The sequence below is a fragment of the Prionailurus viverrinus genome, chromosome D4 (assembly GCF_022837055.1).
Source record: "Prionailurus viverrinus isolate Anna chromosome D4, UM_Priviv_1.0, whole genome shotgun sequence".
Classification (NCBI taxonomy): Eukaryota; Metazoa; Chordata; class Mammalia; order Carnivora; family Felidae; genus Prionailurus; species Prionailurus viverrinus.
Window position 1 is genome coordinate 719,199 of NC_062573.1, and position 20,812 is coordinate 740,010.

Below are 20,812 nucleotides of genomic sequence, written 5' to 3' on the forward strand. Positions count from 1 at the left end.
GCCCAGAGGGTCATCCTCCGCAGCCATTGGAGGAAGGCCGGGAGCTAGGCGGGGAGGTCGCGGGTCTCGTTAGGGGCTCTTGAGTTGGTGTCACCTACCTTTCTGGGACGGGCCTCAGGGAGCTGAGTGGGCAGCGGTCTGTGCGAGCCACAGCTAGGCGGGGAGCCCGGGCATCTTTGCGTCGTACCTGTGAGCCACGTTACTGCTTATCTTGCAAAAGTTACAAGTCTGTCTTAAGCCCGCACACCGCTTGGGTGAGCCCGTCCATTCGTCTTGACTTGACTTGAATTATAAGTGACTACAAGTCTTTATTTCCAGCCCAGAAATCTCTCCTGAGCTATTGAGTCGCTATCCGGGCGCTCCTTTGGTTATCGATTTGGGTTTTACTCATTCAGCAGACATTTGCTGCACGTCCTCCGTGTACCAGGCATCTTGGTCAGTGCTACAGGTGCAGTGGTGAACGGGATGAGAAGGGTTCCTGCTTTTAGGGCACTCACAGTGTAGTGGTGGAAGCTAACTGTAATCAGAGAAACAGATCAATCATACTAATAAATAGAAAATCTCTAACTGAAAGAAGTGACCTGAAGTTATAGGAACTTCAAAAAGAAAACCAATTGGGCTGGACACAGCTAAGCAATAAAGCTGAGTAACGTAGGTGGATGTGAGGGTGGAGAGAAACCTCTGAAACATTCCAATGAGGAGGACAGAAGATGCCAAGGCCCTGAGTTGGAGACCATGCTGGGACACCAAGAGAGGAAAGTGGAATTTGGGGAGCAGAGGGGCTGGTAAGAGATGATGCTAGGAAGGGGGCAGGGGCCAAATCACACTTTGAGAACCAGGTAAGAATTTCAGTCTCTATTCTAAGAGCAGTGGGAGGCTTGTGAAAGTTTTGGGGAGGGGGTGACATTAGAACTATACTGTAAAATATCCTTACTTGCTGGAGTGTGAATGGTTTAACAAGAACAGGGAAGAAGATGGGAGACCGCTGGAGCCTGTTGCAAAAGGCCAGGGGAGAAGTGGAGTAAAGTAGATATACTGGGGTGTCTAAATCACAACACTTCCAAATTGAACTTAGCATTGGTAGCATGTGGGGGGGTAGTCTGAAGGTCAGTGGTGGAATGATATAATGGTTAAGAGCTGGGAGTTCAGCTGCCAGCTTTGTATCCAGTTCCCACCACTTCCTAGATGTTTCTTTGCATTAAGTCCCTTATCATCTTTGTGCCTCAGTTTCCTCATCTGTAAAATGGGGATAGTAACACCCCCTAACTCACAGGGTTGTAGCGAGGACTAAATGAGTTCTTGCCACAGCGCCTCCTTCCCTAAAACAGGCCCTGCCCTGTGTTCCCCATCTCAAGGATACCACTGCCACACTCTGAAACACTTAAGCAAGAAACTTAAGACATTGTTCTTAATTCTGTCCCATATCCAAATAGTCACCAATTTGAGGAGCTCCTGGCTGGCTCAGTCAGTGGACCATGGGACCTTTGATCTCGGGGTTTTGAGTTCAAACCCCATGTTGGGTGTAGAGATTACTTAGATTACTTAAAATCTTAAAAAAAAAAAAAGTCATCAATTTGGATTCCTCTCCTAAAGCTGATTTTGCAACCCCAAAATGTTCCACCACCACCCCTGGCACCTGGCACCTGTACCTGCTTCTTCTCTGTCTGCCTGCCTCCCACCTCCCTCACTGTGGCCATGACTTCACTGTAGTTTGACTCCGTGGATAGCCCTGAGCCATTCCAATGTATTAGGCACTGTTCCAGGGCACTGGCGAAGTGAAAACAAGTCAGACACAGCCTAGTCCTCAGAGCACGAAGGAATCCTGTGGTTAATGGAAAGGCCCCATATTCACCATGCTGTGTGGGTTGGTCACTTTCCCTCTCTGGCACTCAGTTTCCCCAATCTGTGAAGAAGGTTGGGAACCAAACGATCTAAGGTCCTTTCAGCAAAAATATTCTAAGATTCTTTCACTAGACCCAACTCTTGCAGGGCAGAAATCTTGCCTGATTCATCTTTGATCCTTAGCTTGCAGTAAGGAGCTTTGTAATTGTAGGGGTTTGGTAAGTGCTTGTTGAGTGAGTAAGTGAACACCTTTCACTCCCCCGCTCAAAGTCATTTAATGGCTTCTCTTTACCAACAAGGTAAAGCCCTTGAGCCTCTGAACTCAGCTCACCTCTTCGAGAATTGAATATCCTCTCACCCCAGGAACTGCCACCTCTTGGGGCTGCAACATGAGAGCTAGGGAGCATTTGAAGGGCTTCATCCGTCTGACAAACATTCACTGAGCACTTTTTAAGTGCCAGGCCCAGAGCTGGTGCTGGAAACACAACAGTGAACAAAACCAACAGGTCCCTGTCCTCCTGGGACTGTTGCAGGAGACAGAGATGTAAAAATGGACCTCACGGTGTGATCAATGTTATAAAGGGGGAACATGGGGCCCTGTGGGAGCTGGCGGAGCCCCCTAATCCAGCCCTGGGATCAGAGAAGGCTTCCCAGAAGTCACACAAGCCCAAATCCAAAGGGATGGTGGGAAGGAGATGGCACCTAGGAAGGCCAGAGGAGGCATCTTCCCATATCTCAACAAACGGGTTCCTCCAGCTTCTTACATAGTCCCAGAGATTGGGAGCTCACTTCTGGGTAAATCAGCCCGTTCTGTGAATGCCTGGGTCTCAGAAAGTCCTTCCTTCTGATCGCAAGCCTACCCCACTCAATCTCTTAATTGTAACAATATTAGTTCATATTCATATTCATTAAAAGAGCATTTATTGCGGGGCGCCTGGGTGGCTCAGTCGGTTGAGTGTCTGACTCTTGATTTTGGTTCAGGTCACGATCTCACGGTTTGTGAGTTAGAGCCCCAAGTCGGGCCCTGCGCTGACAAGACAGAGTCTGCTTTGGGATTTCTCTCTCTGCCCCTCCCCTGCTCATGATCTCCCTCTCTCAGTCTCTAAATAAATAAACTTAAAAAGTGTATTTAAAAAAGAGTATTTATTGAATGCCCACCTTCCACCTGCCAGGTGTTTACATGCACTACCTGACTGGCTGCTCACAGAGACTACTATTATCCCCATTTTTCAAATGAGAAAACTGAGGCTCAGAACCAGTGGTTTGCCCATGGTCCCTAAGTGTCTCATGCCCCCTAAGGCCTCAACCCCAGGTTGTAGTGCCTTCAGCATCACTGGCCCTCACTGCCTCCCATTGGGTCAGGCTCACCCAGATGCCCTCCCCTGGGATCCACACAGAAGAGGGGCTTGGGCCCCATCCCCTGTCTCCTCCAGCAGGCCGGCCAGCCCAGGCGGCAGCCTCTATCTCCTCAGAAGCTCCAAGGGAGACAAAGGCGGGGTCTGCAGGGGAGGCGAGGGCGCGGGTGCCCCCCTGCCTGCTGCCCTTTGTCTCCAGCCTGCTCCCCTCATGCGCCCCGGGAGGCTGGGAGGCGCCTCTCGCAGGCTTCCTCCTCCCATTCTTGTGCTAATTGGGTGTCAAGCTGAGATCAGTGAGAAAGAAATCCGCCCCGGCTCGGGTTAAACTGCCGCCAAAGATGAGGGCTGAGCCTGGAATATCATTAGGCTGGGAGGAAGCAGGGCCCCCTCCTCGGTGGGGGGAGGGGCCGGCCGAGCATTCAGGCCCCTTTGAAAGTCACTTTGGTCACCCCCTCCCTTGCCGCCACCGCCTAAATGGGCCCCTCGGAGGTATTTAACCTTCTTCCCAGGAATTGAAAGTGATACTCCAAGCACTGGCCCGGTCGGCCACTTGCCTGTCCTGAGGGCGGTAGGACCTCCAGGGATGCTCGAGGCCGGCTCTTTCCAGCCTCTGCCTGCCCCCAGGCACTGTTGCAGATGGGAACACTGAGGCTCCAGGAAGGGGCCTTACCCCCAGAGCTGCCATTTGCAGGCTCTGTGGTCTTTGGAGAGACTTTGCCTCCCTGAGCCTCAGATTCTTCATCTGTGGAATGGGGGTAAAAATAGTAGCTGCTTTTCCTTACGGATTTAACAAACTGATGCACACGTAGCGCATTGCAAATTGCCTGGCACATAGGAAGGGCTCCATACGGTGTGGCCGTTAGCAAGTCGAAGGAAGTGGGTGTGACCCGAGGAGGGATGAGGGACCTCCTAGCAGAGCCCCCACTGTCTGGAAGTGTGCAAGTGAAAGTGCCCACAAAAGACTCATTTTTCATACTTTGCTTCAACCCTACTCCACACCGGATGCACACTCCCCTGCAGCTTCATTGCTTTCCTAGACCTGCCCTGCAGGCCTTTACATGTTGCTGCTACTCCTGTCTGGGATGCTCTTCCCACTCCAATTCTTGGAGAACTCTTTCTTGAATAGCCTCTCTGACCGTGAAACACAACTGCCTACCTGGCCAGCGCGCTGGGCTGGGTGCAGCTAACTACCTCACCGGCTGCTTCTTAACTCGCTAGCTCCCTCTCCCCTGTCCCCGGACAGTGGGCTCCCAGGTCTCTCTATCTTACCGTGCATCGCTTCTGCCCCTGCCCCCAGCAGGCCTTTAGACTCTGCTCCACAGATGAACTTAACACGGTACTTTGTAAACCATGAAACAGCATAGAAACGTCAGGAAATGCCCAATAAACAGTAGCTATCGTTAAATTCACAAGCACATATTGAGAAGCTACTATGCGCATAACTCACAGAGCCATGGTTGAGGATGACCAGAGGCAGATGGGAGAGCTCCCAAGGCCCTTCACTGGGGCGGGGGGGGGGGGGGGGGGGGGGGGGGGGGGGGGAGGGGGTGCAGAAGGGGAAGCAGTGTGGAAGGGGAAGCAGTGTGGAAGTGGTAAACTCAGGCCTAGTCTGGGGTCCTGATACCTGTATATATATCCTTTTTCGTTTTTTACCCCATAACTGCTGTGTACTCAGCAGGTATTGGCACCAGACCCAGGGTTAAGAGACCTCCAGGCACAATGCATTTTCACAACTACCCTAAATCTCTATTTGCAGAAGAACCTGAGGCTTAGCCTGGCAAATGGACTTGAGCACCTGCCCTTTTGAGCTGGAGGTTGTTAGCCCAACCACCGCTCCATACTGCCTTTCGGTGACTGCGTTCAATCTCCAGGGAGGAATAGGGGCCCCTGGGTGGGTGGCAGCGCTATCCCATTGGAAAGTACTCACTACTAAGAGTTAGATACAAAGCTGTCAGCCAGGACCAGCCCATGGAAGTCCGACCCTGGGCCCTCAAAGACGGAGTGCTCTGGGCTGGGTACCGGCCTGGGGATGAGGCAGCCCCTCCTTTCTGCTTTTGGAGGCTGAGAAGGGCCAAGAAGGAATTCTCCAAGCTCTGCATGCCCTCTGCTGGTCACACTGGGACACTGCAGCCATGCCTACCACTCCCTCCTAAACCTCCTCAACACCATTCTCCAAGGGCCCTACTCCAGCTCTGCCCCCATTTTCCCCTGAGCAGCATCAGATTCCTCTTTCAAAGTCACTCCCCCAGGAGGCACCCCGGATCTCACCCTGGCCCCCCTCCACCCTGGCTGTCAGCTGCAGGCCTAGGGCGGGGCCCACAGCTGGCTCCACAGGCATTCGTGGAATGGAAGCTCTGTTGGTTTTCCCGTTGCCTTCTGCACCAGCAGGCGGGTGGGGCAGCAGGAAGCAAGAGGGGCTTGGGTTTGCCTTCCAGCGCCCCGCCTCCACTGCTGTGTGACCTCAGCAAATGACAGACCGTGGTGAGGGTTAAACAGTGAAGATGAAGCCCCAGGGGCACACATTGCCCACTGCCCTGGGGTGAGTTGGACCCCTTTCCCAATGGGCCACCCGTTTCCAGCCTGGGTGTGACTCCAGTGATGGGGCCCAGGAGACAGCTGGCTCTCCACTGGCGCTGCTGATTGCTGCAGCTCTGGTAACACCGCTCCAGGAAGCTTTTTCCTGGACTCTGCCCCAGCTGGTCAGGCAGTCCTGCTCTGGCTTTTGCACAGCCACCGAACCCCTGGAGAAATGCACCCCAGGCAAGGCGAACAGCACAAGTGAGGGTCTGGAGATGGGATCCCATCCTGGGTTAGAGTTTTCTCCCTCAAAGGCTCTGAACAGCCCTTTCCTCAAAATGGGTCCCTTTGTTCTCTGAATCCTCGCAATTACTCCCCTTTCACAGAAGAGGAGACTGAGTCACTTGCCCTAGGCCACGAACTCAAAAGTGACACGGCTGGTTTGGACTTTCAAGCTCACGCTATTAAATACCTTGCCAACTCACTGAAGGCATCTTAACCGCTATATCCCTAAGTCGGAGTGAGTGAGTGGGCCGGAGGGGCAGGAGGTGGGGCCTGAGCAGGTAGGGTGAGCTCAGGTGGCACGCACACAGGCTAGGGGGAGTCAAGGCAGTTTATTGGCCCCTGAGTGACCCCCTCTACCCCTGCTCCTCTCATAACCGGCCCAGGACTGAGATGGAGAAAGTGACACAGACAGACCTACAAAGAGAAAGGTCCCACCTGAGGGGCAGCCAGGTAGCCACCGAGGAGAAGGATGGTGGCGGGGCGGGGCGGGGGGCTCAGTCCAGACTGCCCGCTGCAGGTCAGGGTGGTCCTCCTACCCTCCCTGAGGCGCAGGCAGTGCTGAGCGACACTGGAACACCTCCAGGGCTAGGATCCTCTTGGGCCACCTGATCAACAGCCACTGCAGCCCCTGCCCACTCTGCTGGCTTCCTGAGTCTGGGGGCTTCTGCCCTGGTCCCATTTACAAGCTCCCTGCTTTTGGGGGAGTGCTTGGCGGCCCTCCACCTGGCCCTGCCCTGACCCAAGACGTCCTCCTGAGGCGCCCAGTCCATCTTAGCCTGGGGCCTAGAGGCCCCACCTGGCCTCGAAGACGTAATGCGGACATGAGGCTTTCACAGAAAGCCCTCTTGGGGGGCAGGGGGAGGTGGCAGTGAGTCACTTGGCAGTTTTGATGGGGAGGGGGTCAGCACCTCGGGGCGGAGGTGCTGGGCCCTGCTTGCTTTGGTCTGGCATCGCCCATGACCCCTCTGGGGTGGGAGCTGGGGCTCTGGATCCTGCACCCACTGGCCCTTAGAGGGACTCAGGGGCAAATCACAGCTTCTCCTCGCCTGCCTGGATGCGGGCGTAGGCCTCTTGGTCCAGCGGGATGTAGCGGCCCTTCCGGGTATCCAAGTAGAACAGTGGGTCTCTCACAACTGATGGGTCAAAGCCTTCCTTCCGCAGCTCTGTCTTCTGTAGCTTGAAGGTCCCTGAGGGAGCAATGGGGATGGATCAGAGGGTGCAGGGCAGGGGCCTGGGCCTCAGGAAGCTGCCCACCAAAGCTGAAGAGGGACAGAGAAGGAAGGCTGGAGAGAACACGGGAAAGCGGCCTAGAGCACGGTAGGGCCAAGCCCTTTACAGTTTGCAAAGGCGGCTCCAGTTAATTATATTATATCCTGCTTTTCAGAGCAGCCCTGGTGAAGGGGTGGGGGGGCTGCATTACCTGTCTTCTTTTTGCAAATGGGGAAACTGACAACCAAAGAAGGGAAACTATCCATCTAAGGCCACACACACTGAGTGACAGCAGAGTGAGGACCAGAACTCAGATCTGGGCTTTGAGCACCTCCCAGGGAAGGGCATGATCTAATTTAATCTGCACATCAACCCCAGAGGCAGGTGCTCAACACTCTTCTATGGATTCTACGATGCATGTCATTTTCAGCTTTTAACATATCTGGAGTCGTTTCAACAGGCAGCAATGTTTTCTCAGCACTCGTAATGTAAATTCCCCGTCTCTCCTCAGGGGCATCACCCCTACAGGGCAGGAGAGACTGGCGCAGTGAGACACGCCCCCGGGGCCAACATCACACAGCTCATCAACGCTGGAACTGGGATTTGAATCCAGGTATGTATGACAAATTGCCCGAACGGCTAGATTCCTTCCCTCCCTGGACGCGCACTCCACCACCTTGTGGCTTGGCCATGTCTCCCAGCAAGAGCTGGAGTCTTTTTCCATCCCCCACCTGAACCCAAACTGGCCTTGTGACTTGCTTTGACCAACAGAACATTCGAGTGCTGGGTCTAGGCCTCGAGGGGCTTTGCAGCTTCTACTCCCTCCCTCCTGGCAGTGCCTGACACCGGTGTGGTCTCTGAAGGCTGGGAAGCCACGCAGAACAGAGGGGAAACATCCCAGGAAAGCCCCCTGGGCTGGCACTATCCAGTAGGAGAGCCACTGGCCATACGAGACCACACACATTTAATTAAAATTAAGCAAAATGTCAAATTCAGTTCCTCAGTCATACCGTTCCCATTTAAAAAAGCGCTCAGTAGCTACGCAGGGCTAGTGGCTGCCGTGCCGGTCAGGGCACATACAGAACATCATCATCCTCACACACAGGTCTGTTGGCCAGCGCTGCAGAACCAACTGGCCGGGAGCCAGACGGGTGGGTAAGGACATCATCCTGGCCCCTCCAGCCCCAGCTGAGTCACAAGCGATGGCAGCTCTTCCACTCCAGGGGGGGCCAGCAGAAGAACCGCTCAGCTGAACTTGACCCCAAATTGCTGACCCACCACTGAGAGCAAAAACATGACTGTTTTATGCCCTAAAGTAAGTTTTGGGGTGTTTGTGCTGTAGCAAACCCTCTGAAACCTGAGGGCTGACAGCTTCCCTGCCTCTCCTGCACAGAGAAGTCAGCTGTCACCCAAAACTCAGGAGCTCTCAGGCTCAGTCACGCACTGTTCCAGGTGCTCCTAGGGGCCTACTACCTGGCAGGGGCCACCTCGGTCAGGGCAGGCCTTCCAGCAGGGCAGGGCTTGACATGATGAGCGTATGGGAGGTGGCCTGAGGCTGAGCAGGGGGAGAGTCCGGACAGGGCAACAAGCACTAAGGCAAGCTGGGGGCAGGACTGGGCAGGACCCCCAGACTTCCTGCCCATCAGGGGACCCGTCAGTGGTCCAACAGCCAGAGGCTGCTGCCCGGCTATGTGACCGTGGACCCACCACTCACCTCTCGCCTGGACAACAGCAAGAGCCCCTCACTCGTCTCCCCACTCCCCTGGAGCTGTCTGCAGCCCTCTCCTGCACTCCACATGGCATCCAGAGGACTGTGTGGAACATGCACCTGACATAGGTCACTGCTCTACTCAAACACTTCTGTGGCTCCCTACTGCCTGGACATAGTCCAGGCCCCTCCCCAGCCCACAGAGTCTTCTGGTCTCCACTGACCTCTCTGCCTCACCTGACATCACTGCCTGCCCCCACCCCCCCTCCCTTGGCTCCAGCTTTGGGGGCCTCCTTCCCTTCCTCTCTTGGCCAAGTGTCGTCCTGTCTCAGGACCTGCCTGGAATGCCTCCCACCCCACAAACCCCGCCCTTTCATTCAGGTCTCAGCTCAAACATCACTTCCTCAGGGGGGCCTCCCAGGCACCCCACCCCCATTCATTTGCTTTTCTGTCAGTTTGATCTGTATTCTATCCTTTGCATTTGGAATTCCGTGTCCTCTGCTGCCTCCCCTACCGCTGAACAGGCTTCAAGAAGGCAAAGGTCCCATCAGAATTTGTTACCTATATCCCCAAAGGCCTAGCACAGAGCCTGGCAGGCACATAGTAGGTACTCAGTAAACATTCGTCCCGCTAACGGACGTATGAACCTTCTCTCTCTGAAGGCTCAGTCCACTCACTTGTACACAGGGAGGTCTGCTTACCGACGACACAGCAATGCTGTGGGTAAAGGTCAAATGACAGCCGCCCGGGTCTCTCCAAAAGGAACCAAGAAGGGGCACAGGCCTGGGGCCTGTAAGCTGGAGCAGGGGAGGGGACATACCTGTTTTGTGCAGCTCAGGCAGGAAGCGCAGGAAGATGGGGCGGGCATACAGGGGCAGCTCCTTCTCCAGCAGCTGTGCAAAATGTTCCAGGTCACAGCTGCCAGCAGGGTTGGCCACCGCAGCCATTCCAGCCCGGCCCTCGGTTCCTGGAGGCAGCAGCACGGACCGTGAGGAGCTGGCCGTGCCCCCTGGGGGTGCCTCCCACCCACACCTGGCAGCTCCCACCAGCCCACAGATACCTGGCACCCCGACACCATACACTGCCACGTCGGCCATGTCCAGCAGGCGGCTGAGTGTGCCCTCCACCTCGGTGGTGGACACATTCTCGCCTTTCCAGCGGAACGTGTCTCCCGTGCGGTCTCGGAAGTACAGATAGCCCAGCTCATCCATCACCAGCACGTCACCTAGGGGGGCGCTGTGTGAGGCAGGGCTGGGGCCGGCAGGCCTCACCGGACCCCGGGATCTGCTGGACAGGGACGGCTGGGACTGGGGCGTCCTGGGGCAGGTGTTCTCTGCAGGTGGGCGAGGGCCCCTTCATTCCTCTCCACCCTGCCCACCCCAAAGGGGCTGGTGCCCACCCACCGGTGAGGTAGGCCTGGTCTCCCTTTTGGAAGACGTCCTTGGCAATCTTCTTATTGTTGGCACCCTGGTTGAGGTAGCCGTCAAAGCGCCGCAGGGGATCCTGCTGGATGATGCGGCCCACTAGCTGGCCTGGCTCACCTGGGTGCAGGGAAGGGTTAGGGTTAGGCCTCCTCCACCACCAGCCCCCCCCCGCAATGTGCCCTGCATCTTGATTTGACTTCTGTTCACACTGCTTCCCACAGAAACGCTGCCCTGCTCCGGTGCGGGAACCCGGAGGGCAGGGAGCTTCTCTGGGCGGGTCTGCGGCACATGGGCACTCAGTAATGTCTGAGTAACGCCTGTGAGATGGAAAGATGAACGATACGAAAGGGTGGCCAAGCGCTATGGGGACAGCCTGACCGGGGCCAGCACTCCTTGGGCCCCTGGCTCTGTTCAGAGAGCGGTCCGTTCTTTACCATACGTGACCCCCGGGGCAGCCGCAGGAGGCAGCGCCGCCATCAGCCTCACTGGCAGATGAGGGGACTTGGGCACAGAGCTAAGGGGCTGAGCCAGGATCAATCCCAGCGTCCTCCACACGACAGTGAGTTAATTGACTGATGGGTAGAGAGGACAAGGAATGGAGGGACAGATGGATGAAGAAAGAGGACTCGTAGCTATAAGAGAAGAGCTGAGTGACAGCCACTGGTCAGAATAAGGGCTCCCCACTCACCCATCCCAGTCCCATCTCCCAGGCCAACCTCCCCTGCTCTGCCCACACTTCCAGCCCCGGGGCAGACCTGGCTGGCAGGGAAGGCAGAGGCCATTGGGCCCCCGGATCAGTTCCATGGTGTCCTCGTTGACTCGCACCAGCCGGATGGGGTACACAAAGGACAGGATGCGGCTGTTGAAGCCACATGCCCCCACCTGCAAAGGCCAAGACTTGGACCTGGGCTCTCCCGCCACAGGCCTGAGACTAGGCAGTGTTGGGGGGCCTGGCCCTCACACTCCCATGACTGCCTTGCCCTAACCGGACAGCGGAGGCTCTGGTGCCCACCACCCTCTGTGCTGGACCCTGCCCGCCCTCCACCGCCCCACTGCCCACCTGGCTGTCGAAGTTGCCCACACTGCAGTTACACTCGGTGGCCCCGTAGAACTCGGCCACCTGGGGGATGTGGAAGCGGCTAGAAAAGTCGGTCCAGATGGACTGGCGGAGGCCATTGCCGAGTGCCATGCGCACCTGGTGCTGGTGCTCCGCCTCCCGGGGCGGCTGGTTCAGGAGGTACCGGCACAACTCGCCGATGTACTGCACAATCTGTGGGTGGACCTGGAGTGAGGCTGGCCCGTGGCTGCTCTCACTTCACCTCCCAATCCTGTAGGCCCCGGGCCTCAGCCTCCCCATCCGAACAATGGGAATGTTGCCCCCAGTGAACAACTGGCCTTAGCTGTAAGACTGACGTCCCCGAGTGGGGCTGCTCGGTCACAAGGGGACAGGGACGGCTCATCCCCTGCCCTCCTCACTCACTGTGCAGTTGTACTTAATACAATCGTCCCAGAACCGGGAGGCTGAGAACTTCTTCCGGATCACCACCGTCATGCCATGGAGCAGGCACTGCCCGATTCCCACAATGTTTCCTGAAGGCGAAGGGATGGGCCATGGAGGTCTGGGAGCCAGGAGACCCCTCCCTCCAGAGCCTCCTCTTGTCCAGCCCGTCTCCTCAGAGGCCCTTCCCCCAGTCCCTCTTTCCTGTCCTGTTCCTCCAGCACTAATCATACCTCTCCCCTAGTCTTCCATGGCTCCCCAGTACCTCCCCAGTGTGGGATCAAGTGCATACTCCTTAGACTGTTCCCTGGGGCCTCTGGAGCTGGCCCCAAGCTCCTGCTCCTGTACCTGTAATGCTGCCATTCATCCAGGGGGGAACAAGCTAGCCCACCTGGCTTCTGCACCTCACATCTGCCTGACTCGAATTCATCTCCTCCAGGAAGCTTTCCTGGCCATCACTGGGCTCTTCTCTTGAGCTGAGCTCCTGCTCCCTGCCTGTCTCTGCACTCACCATGTCATTTCCTGAATTAAAGTCAGGTTGGGGTTCCATCCTTCATCCTGCCTTAAATACACACCTGACTCTAAGCACCTTGAGGGCAGGAACTATATTTATTCCATCTCTGTCTTCCCTAAAGCTCCTAAGACCAAGCAGCAAGGGTGTGCACACCCATGAAAATGAACAGACTAACCCAGGTGTCCTGTGTGATGCGGACACACAAGCTGTGAGGTTCATGTTGCTGTCTTCATTCAGAGGTCCAGTCAATGGCTACCTCTGAATTTTAATCCAGATTTGACTCCAAAGCTCATCTGTTTCTACCACAAGATGCTGCCTGCTGAGGGGGTTGGGGGGGCTCCCGAGGCCTGGGGTGCCAGAGACTGAGCAGAAGGGCCCAGTACTACCTGCTGAGTGGTAGAGGGGCAGGCAGTCATAGACAACGTCGTCCGGCCGCATTCGGAATCCGTAGTACACCAGGGCAGCCATGCGGTAATACCTGGAGGGCACAGAGTGTTCGGTGGGCCCTGGAAAGGAGGAAGAGAGGCCCCTGGGTCCCACCACCCCCAGTCCTCCCCCCAGGAGCCTTGCCCCTTACCTGCTGTGCACCACAATGGCGGCTTTGGGCATCCCTGTGGTGCCTGATGTGTAGATGTAGAAGAGCTTATCTAAAGAAAACAGACACATAAATGGCTTTGAGAAGGGACAGCACAGGGCTGGGGAGGCATTATCTGCAGGAAGGACAGTGCCCAGGGAACTTCTGTACCACAGACCACTTCTCCATCCCACCCTGTAGCCCAGGTCAGGGGCTGTCACATTAGTTTCCCCACTGGGCTGGGGGTTCTAGGTCAGGAACGCTGTGGGACAGCTGCACGCTGTGTGTCAACCATCTCATGCCCTCTGGATGCCTGCTGATGCCAAGGGCTGGACACCACGAGGACACCAAGACAGACACCCTGTCTTCAAGTAGCTTACAAAAGCACCGGGAGACAAAATCCACGTATGACAAGAGATGAAATGACCGTAATGACAATGACCGGTTACTGAGCACTTCTTGTCACACCCTAGTTTTCCACTGTTATCTTTTACAATCTTCAAGCCACTCCATAAAATAGGTTCCATTACCACCCTTGATTTTATAGCTGTGAGAACTGAGGCTCAGAGGGCAGCTCAGGTGCTCCGGGACACGAGGGAAGCAGAGGGGCTGCTGCATGTGCTCAGCACCAGCTCTCGCCCTCTGGGTGGCGCAGCAAGCTGGGGGTTCCATAGGGCAGGGTGGAGCATAGAGGAGAGGCTACAGGGTCAGACGGCTGCCTGGAGGAGGGGATGGGCAGGCAGGACAGTCTAGGGCAGGGAGAGGATCGCAGGCTGACAGGGGCCGGCACCAAACAGGTGCTGGGTGAATATTTAGAGGGTCTTGCCCCCGGTCCAACCCCAGCCGAAATTCAGACCCAGCAGTTTCTTGGGCTCCACGTGATCTTGCACATTTGGGCAGCGATGAAGGCTCGTTCAACAAGTCCAAGAATCAGGTTTTGTGAGCTCCCGAGTGCTTGGCACCGTGCCTGGCATCTTCAGCTCATTTAACCTTCAGAGTGACCCATAGTAACTGTGCCCATCTTCCCAGATGGAAAAAGGTAGGTGATATGACTCACTCCAGGTCACATGACAAGTCTGCAGGAGTATGCAGGCCTCCCGCCCTGAGGTCAGCGCTCTGTCCTGGGCCCCTCTGAGAACCCCTCTGTGGGGCAGGGGACTCACCTGTGAAGCCCTTGTCAGGGCTACTGGGCAGGTGCTTGGGGGCATCTTCCAGCAGAGGGTCCAGGTGCTCTGTGCCGACGGGCACCGTGCCGGGCTCCCAGGGGCCGGAGCAGAAGAGGCTGAGCGAAGGGTCCAGGCTGGCATGGATTTCAAAGATGGCTGTGGGGAAGACAGGGCTGATCAGGGGGCAGGCCAGGGACCCCATGTCCTCAGGACCTCTGCTTGTGTCAAGGCTGGCATGTCATCAGGGGAGACCGGCTGCGTGTGTGGGGCAAGATGGGTGAAGCACCAGCCTCGTTGTAAGAAAGATGCTGAACCACACTCAGGTATCACCTCACGCCAGTCAGAGTGGCCAAAATGAACAAATCCGGAGACTATAGATGCTGGAGAGGATGTGGAGAAACGGGAACCCTCTTGCACTGTTGGTGGGAATGCAAATTGGTGCAGCCGCTCTGGAAAGCAGTGTGGAGGTTCCTCAGAAAATTAAAAATAGACCTACCCTATGACCCAGCAATAGCACTGCTAGGAATTTATCCAAGGGATACAGGAGCGCTGATGCATAGGGCCACGTGTACCCCAATGTTCATAGCAGCACTCTCAACAATAGCCAAATTATGGAAAGAGCCTAAATGTCCATCAACTGATGAATGGATAAAGAAATTGTGGTTTATATACACAATGGAATATTACGTGGCAATGAGAAAAAATGAAATATGGCCTTTCGTAGCAACGTGGATGGAACTGGAGAGTGTGATGCTAAGTGAAATAAGCCATACAGAGAAAGACAGATACCATATGGTTTCACTCTTATGTGGATCCTGAGAAACTTCACAGGAACCCATGGGGGAGGGGAAGGAAAAAAAAAAAAAAAAGAGGTTAGAATGGGAGAGAGCCAAAACATAAGAGACTTAAAAACTGAGAACAAACTGAGGGTTGATGGGGGGTGGGAGGGAGGAGAGGGTGGGTGATGGGTATTGAGGAGGGCACCTTTTGGGATGAGCACTGGGTGTTGTATGGAAACCAATTTGTCAATAAATTTCATAAAAAAAAAAAAAAAAAAAAAAAAAAAAAGCTTTATAAGCAGTTTTTTGCTGCTTAGTAAAATTAAAAAAAAAAAAAAAAAAGAAAAAAAAAAAAAAAGAAAAAAAAAAAAAAAAAGAAAGATGCTGACAAGAGCAACAGCTCCCTAGCTGCTACGGAGCTACACGGCGGGCTCCTTCCGTGTGCTGTCCTGCTCACACAGCCCAGGTACCAACGGCAGCCCATTGCGTAGATGAGGAGACGAGGCTCCCAGGACGGCAGGGCCTGCTCACAGCTAGAATGACCAGCTGTACCGCACACCAAGGTCTGTGCCTTTACGCACTGTGCCACGCTCGTGTGTGGTTGGAAGGGAGGCATGGAGGGTCAGAGGGTGGGAACCTTCTCTCAGGCTCTCCTGTGCACTACCACGGTCCAGGTGCTCACCCGCACCAGGCACAGGCCAGTCCCGGCCCCCTCAGCCCCACTTCCTCGGCCTCCCTTTACATTTGTCCAACCCTCTCCCTGCTGCATCATTCCTCTCCCGTTCTGCATTTTAGTCACCTTCCCTGGCCATCATCCCGCACCATAGCCATGCGGGACAGGGGACACTGGTCAAGCCCAAGATGAAATCCTGCCTCTGTGTGACCTTAGATGATCTCCTTACACCACTCGGAACCTCTGTCTCCTCATCTGTAAAGCCGAGACAGCCATCCCTACTTCACCAGGCTTTGTGAAGATTAGAGCTGCTTATTAAAATTTTTTTAACGTTTATTTATATTTGAGAGAGAGAAACAGAGCACCAGCAGGGAGGGGGAGAAAGGAAGGCACAGATTCTGAAGCAGGCTCCGGGATCTGAGCTGTCAGCACAGAGCCTGGCGCGGGGCTCGAACTCACGAACTGAGATATGACCTCAGCTGAAGTTGGACGCTCAACCGACTAAGCCACCCAGGCACCCCTAGAGCTGTCTATTAAAGCACCAAGCTCAGGGGCGCCTGGGTGGCGCAGTTGGTTAAGCGTCCGACTTCAGCCAGGTCACGATCTCGCGGTCCGGGAGTTCGAGCCCCGCGTCAGGCTCTGGGCTGATGGCTCAGAGCCTGGAGCCTGTTTCCGATTCTGTGTGTCCCTCTCTCTCTGCCCCTCCCCCGTTCATGCTCTGTCTCTCTCTGTCTCAAAGTAAATAAACGTTAAAAAAAAAAAAAAAAAAAAAGAAAAATTAAAGCACCAAGCTCAGTCTTGGTCAGCGCTCCACACCGCAGCAAATAACATAAGCTCTGCCAGACAGCAGAAAAGAGATTGTTTCCATTTTATAGATGAAGCAAATGAGGCCTAATTACTCATAAGAATGGTTACCATCATAGCTGAGGGCTCACCTAGCATCAGCTACTTTGTTAGTGCTGCAGGCAAAGTATCTTCTTAAAAACAGTATGTGGTAGGTAGGACAGTGAGAAAACAGAGACACAGACATTTCCAGTCTCTTCCTCAGGATCTCCAGCTTACCAGTGGCAGAGGCCAGGCCATTGGACACCAAGGCTCATGCCCTTAACCTCTGAGCCACATAGCCTCCCTCAGGCCCAGAAGGGGGCTGTAGTCTGTGCAAGATGCTGTGGGAATCCCTGCCTGACCCCACACCCCAGGGGCTCACCTGGAGCCATCTCACTGCCAAAGATGAGGACCTTGGCCTGGGAAGTGGTCAGGCAGTGGCGCAGGGCGTCCCGCCGCAGGTTGGTGTTGATGAGTGCTGCCTCCACACCCAGCTTGGCCATGCCCAGCCATAGGCCCACGAACTCATTGCGGTTCTCCATGAAGAGGGCAGCCACGTCGCCCGAGGCCAGGCCCTGAGCCTGTAGGAAGTTGGCCACGCTGCTTGAGTAGTCATCCAGCTGGCGGAAGGTCCAATGTGTGTCTGTGCCCTCAAAGATCAAGGCTGTTTTGTCAGGGTGGCGCCGGACCGTGGAGGCAAACAAAATGGGCACTGTCCGCCGCTCCCGCAGGTACCGCCGGACCTTTGCCTTCACCTTCAGGAGCACTATGCCGCCGCTAGGTGGGAGCAAGCAAGGGAGCAGTGACTGCTGGGGTTGGGAGCAGGGTTCCCGACACCCTGGCTCAGGCCAGTCCCGGCCCCCTCAGCCTGCTGTCCCACGGGCCTGAGGCTCCTGAGCCCGATCACTTGCAACGCTCCCGTTTCCCAGCACCTGTGTGCTGGACACCATTACAGGCACCAGCCCACTGATGCCTCACAATAACACCAGGGACCCCGGGGGGTGACTCCCTCCTCAGTACAAGGGAGAAAGTGAGGCCCTGCAGCACCACGGCTCGCCCAGGCTGCGACAAGCTAAGATCACAATCTCAGTCCTCTCTGGCTCCAGAGTGTAACACCCAGGACCCTTGAAGCTCTTCTTGGAATCTAGTGTTCTGTCAGAGTCTTCCAAGATTCTGGGGCCCAAGTCAAAGTCCCAGCTCATCTGGGACCTCCCACAGCACTGTACTGCAACCTCTCCAGACCACTCTCACAGTAAATAAAGGATAAGTTTGTGATTTGTTCGGTCTCCCTCCCTGTGAGCCCAGCAGGGGCTCCATCCTGCTTACCCCCTGAGACCTCCCCAGGTCTCACTCAGTACTGGGCACAGAGCTTCACTAGGTGATGCGGAATCACTTGGCAATATCCCCTTTTCCTGCCTGCCCCTGCCACCTCTGACCCCTGAACCCCCCTAGCTCCCTGACTTCTATGCCTATTCTGTTGTATAAGTACCACGTGCTAACCAATTGCGCCACTGGAGCTCCACTCTTCTATGCCTGCTCCCATCACCTGGAGGAGCCTTTTAACTATAGCTTTTTGTCCTCCAGGCCTCCCTGATTCCCCAAGGCTTACGCCTAAAGCCCTCTCTCCCTGCTCCATACTCTCACAGCTCTCTGCTACCACCCCTCCTGCAGTGGCCGCTCGATACCTCCTTTTGCAGTCAATTCAGATGAGCGAGCTGCCTGTTCTGAGTGTGGGTCACTGTGCCGAGCACTGGGACACCACGGTGAGCAAGATGGCCAGGGTCTCTGCCCACACAACATTGTGAGTTTAGGGATTTACTGTATCACCTTCTCATCTCCCTGACCAGACTGAGCCAGGCCCAGGACTAGGTCTCCCTTGTTCCTCCCTGGGTCCCAGAGCCAGCCCGATGCCTCGCACAGAGCAGGTAGCAGCAGGTGTTTCTGGCACAGGATGGCCCTGTAGACCCTACCTGACTTTCTTTGGGGAGCAGGTTCCTCCACGCATCTGTTTCAGGGCCCTGCTCTGACCTCTGTGCCCTCTTAGACTCATGCCAACCCAAGGTACAGGGTCCTTCCCACAGGGTTCCTCTTCATCATCTCACTAATTAAAACATGTCCTCAGGACTCTTTGTAGATGTCTTCTCAACACACCTGGCATTCAGTGCATGTCCTGGGCCCCTAAGTCTGCCCTAGGCTAAACAGCATCAAGTTAGGGAGATGCCCTAGGAGAAGACTTTCATCTTGGAAGATGGAGATACCAGGTACTACTGCTGGGGGAAGGAGGTAGAGCAGAGGTTCCTCCTCTGGGGCCCAGGTGCCCTGGTCTGGTCTGGAGAAATCTGGGGAATTATGGAGACCCTAAGATGGGCTGGACCAAATACTCACAAGACATCACGCCTTATGGTCTTGATGAAGATTCGGACAAAGCGCCAGCCTCCAGATCCCAGGTAGAGGAACAGCAGGGAGAACCCCACTTGAGTCCAAGGCAATTTCAGCACCAGCTTGGAGAACAGCAACACCCCCACCAGAGACGCCCCGAGCAGCATTGCGGCCTGTGGGCACAGAGCAGTCAGTGGAGCCAAATGTCTATGTCCCCCACTTCCTGGCCTAGGCAGCTACTATGATCCTAAGGGTCAACCTGTAGTGAGGTGAGGCTTAGCCATACTGAGTAGGCAGCTGAGGATGGGGTCCCTTTCCACAGCTGTCTTGAAACAGGCTAGAAGCACGGGACTAGAGATGAGTAATTCCATGGCTGAGACGCAGAGGCTAGATTCTAGCCCCTTAGTCCTCCTACGACTCTTCCAGTGACCTTGGGTAAGTTCCTTTCCTACTTTAGGCCTTAGTCTCCCCCTCTGTGCTATGGTGTAAGTGAGAATTGCTCTTGGAAGCCCTTCCAGCCAAAACAGGACAGTCTACCCTCCTGACATCCAGGATCTTGAACCAAAATGTCTTGGAGGGGGTATTAACTTAAGCGTCTCTGGCTTGACTCCTCATCCAAATACTCAAGGATGGGTCTTTGGGTCTCTGGATGACCAGGCCAAGCCACAACACCCAAAGGGGCAAGCTCCCCGGAAAGGGGCCTGGCGGAGTCTCTGCCCACAAACTCGCAGGGTGCCATGTTTCTGCTGGCCCACAGAGGGCGACAGAGCAAACAGGTTAGAGCCTGGAGGTGCCTGAGAGATGACCGCCTAGAGGGGAAAGGTGATTGAGGGAGCACGAGAGGGCACTGAAGGCACCCCCTTACAAACACACTCAGCAAGCCATTTACATGCATCTTTAGGGATTGGGCTATAGGGGAAGGGGAACAGCTGACTGGACTGAGATTAGGAGTCTTGGGCTCTTCTCCTGGAGCCTTAGGGACTTGCTCAAGAGGAAGCAGATGGGACTCCGTTTTCTTGCAGGGTTCTCCGATTCGTGGGTGGGGGCTGAAGGTCACGGCTGTGATGTAGCCTGAGAGTCTCCAAGCCAGTATGAGGACACGGTCTGGACCACAGGGAGCCCTTACATGCCATCTCCCCCTTCTCCACGGGAAAATCAAAAGCCGGGAGGGAGACCAAACCAGCACTCCTAAATCCAATGCCAAGGTCTCTAAGGTCCTCAGACCTCCCAGAACCGGCCAGGGCAGAGAACAGGAACCCACCCTGGATGGCTGGGGGATGGGACGAGAAGGGAAAGGGATGCCGAGATACCTCGCGCCCCCGTCCCTGGTCACTGCGAACCGCCCTCGCCCCTAAGGAGCCAGGGCAGCAGAGCGCCCGGCAAGGAGACACAACAGCAGGGCGCGTCCCTCATCCCACCCGGCCGCGCCACCTCCCCAAGACTCAGCCGGGCACATTCCCCGCCCGGGGACCCACTGGCCTGGCTTTTGCTCACCCAGCGTCGGCCCCGCCGCGCGGTGCCCCGTCCAGATGCGGCCTGGCTGCGGCAGCGGAGTGGGGAACGCTGGGGGCATCAGCCGCCCCTGGGCGCGCAGAGCCGAGTCTCAGCAGAGCTTTGCCGGCTCTGCGCCCTGCATGGCCCGGCCGCCCGGCCAGCCCCGCCTGCCGCCCGGCCCCGCCCGCCCGCGGCGCTCCTCCCCCGCCCGCCTCCTGCAACCCCAAACCGGCTGCGCCGGCCCGCAGCACCGCCTCCCGCGCCTTCCCCACGGCCGGAGAGCCGCAGCGACCGCGGCGACGCGCAGCTCCAACGCGCCGACGCCGCCCGGCCCAGCCCGCCCTGCGCGCGCGACGGCCTCGGGCGGCACCCCGCGCGGCACGCTGGGAGTTGTAGTCCGCGCCGCCCTGCCCGGCCCCGCCGCGGAGACCCCCGGGACGGGAGGAGACCCGCGGGCTGGGAGTGGGTCCTGCGCCCCCAGTCCAGGGCGTTCGGACGTGGGGGGAACACCCCCGCCAGCATCGTAGGCGGAGAATCCAGAGTCCGCGCGCAGACACGAGCAGGGTTCCG

At 56.2% G+C, this 20,812-nt stretch overlaps 1 protein-coding gene and 1 long non-coding RNA gene across 2 annotated transcripts; one reads left to right on the forward strand and one right to left on the reverse strand.

Moving 5' to 3' along the window:
- The first annotated feature begins 80 nt into the window (after positions 1 to 80).
- LOC125150265 (uncharacterized) lies at positions 81 to 8,529 on the forward strand. Its single transcript, XR_007146290.1, has 3 exons — positions 81 to 839; positions 7,720 to 7,821; positions 8,314 to 8,529. It is a non-coding gene; the product is annotated as an uncharacterized LOC125150265 (long non-coding RNA).
- SLC27A4 (solute carrier family 27 member 4) lies at positions 6,395 to 20,411 on the reverse strand. The gene is made up of 13 exons (XM_047829898.1): positions 20,243 to 20,411; positions 18,755 to 18,921; positions 16,752 to 17,146; positions 14,090 to 14,248; positions 12,930 to 12,999; positions 12,739 to 12,830; positions 11,821 to 11,930; positions 11,401 to 11,610; positions 11,096 to 11,222; positions 10,320 to 10,457; positions 9,977 to 10,141; positions 9,737 to 9,883; positions 6,395 to 7,186 (listed from the first exon to the last, which is right to left on the reverse strand). The coding sequence occupies exons 2-13, from the start codon at positions 18,913 to 18,915 to the stop codon at positions 7,029 to 7,031; spliced, it is 1,932 nt and encodes a 643-aa protein (XP_047685854.1). The 5' UTR covers positions 18,916 to 18,921; positions 20,243 to 20,411; the 3' UTR covers positions 6,395 to 7,028.
- Positions 20,412 to 20,812: the final 401 nt, after the last annotated feature.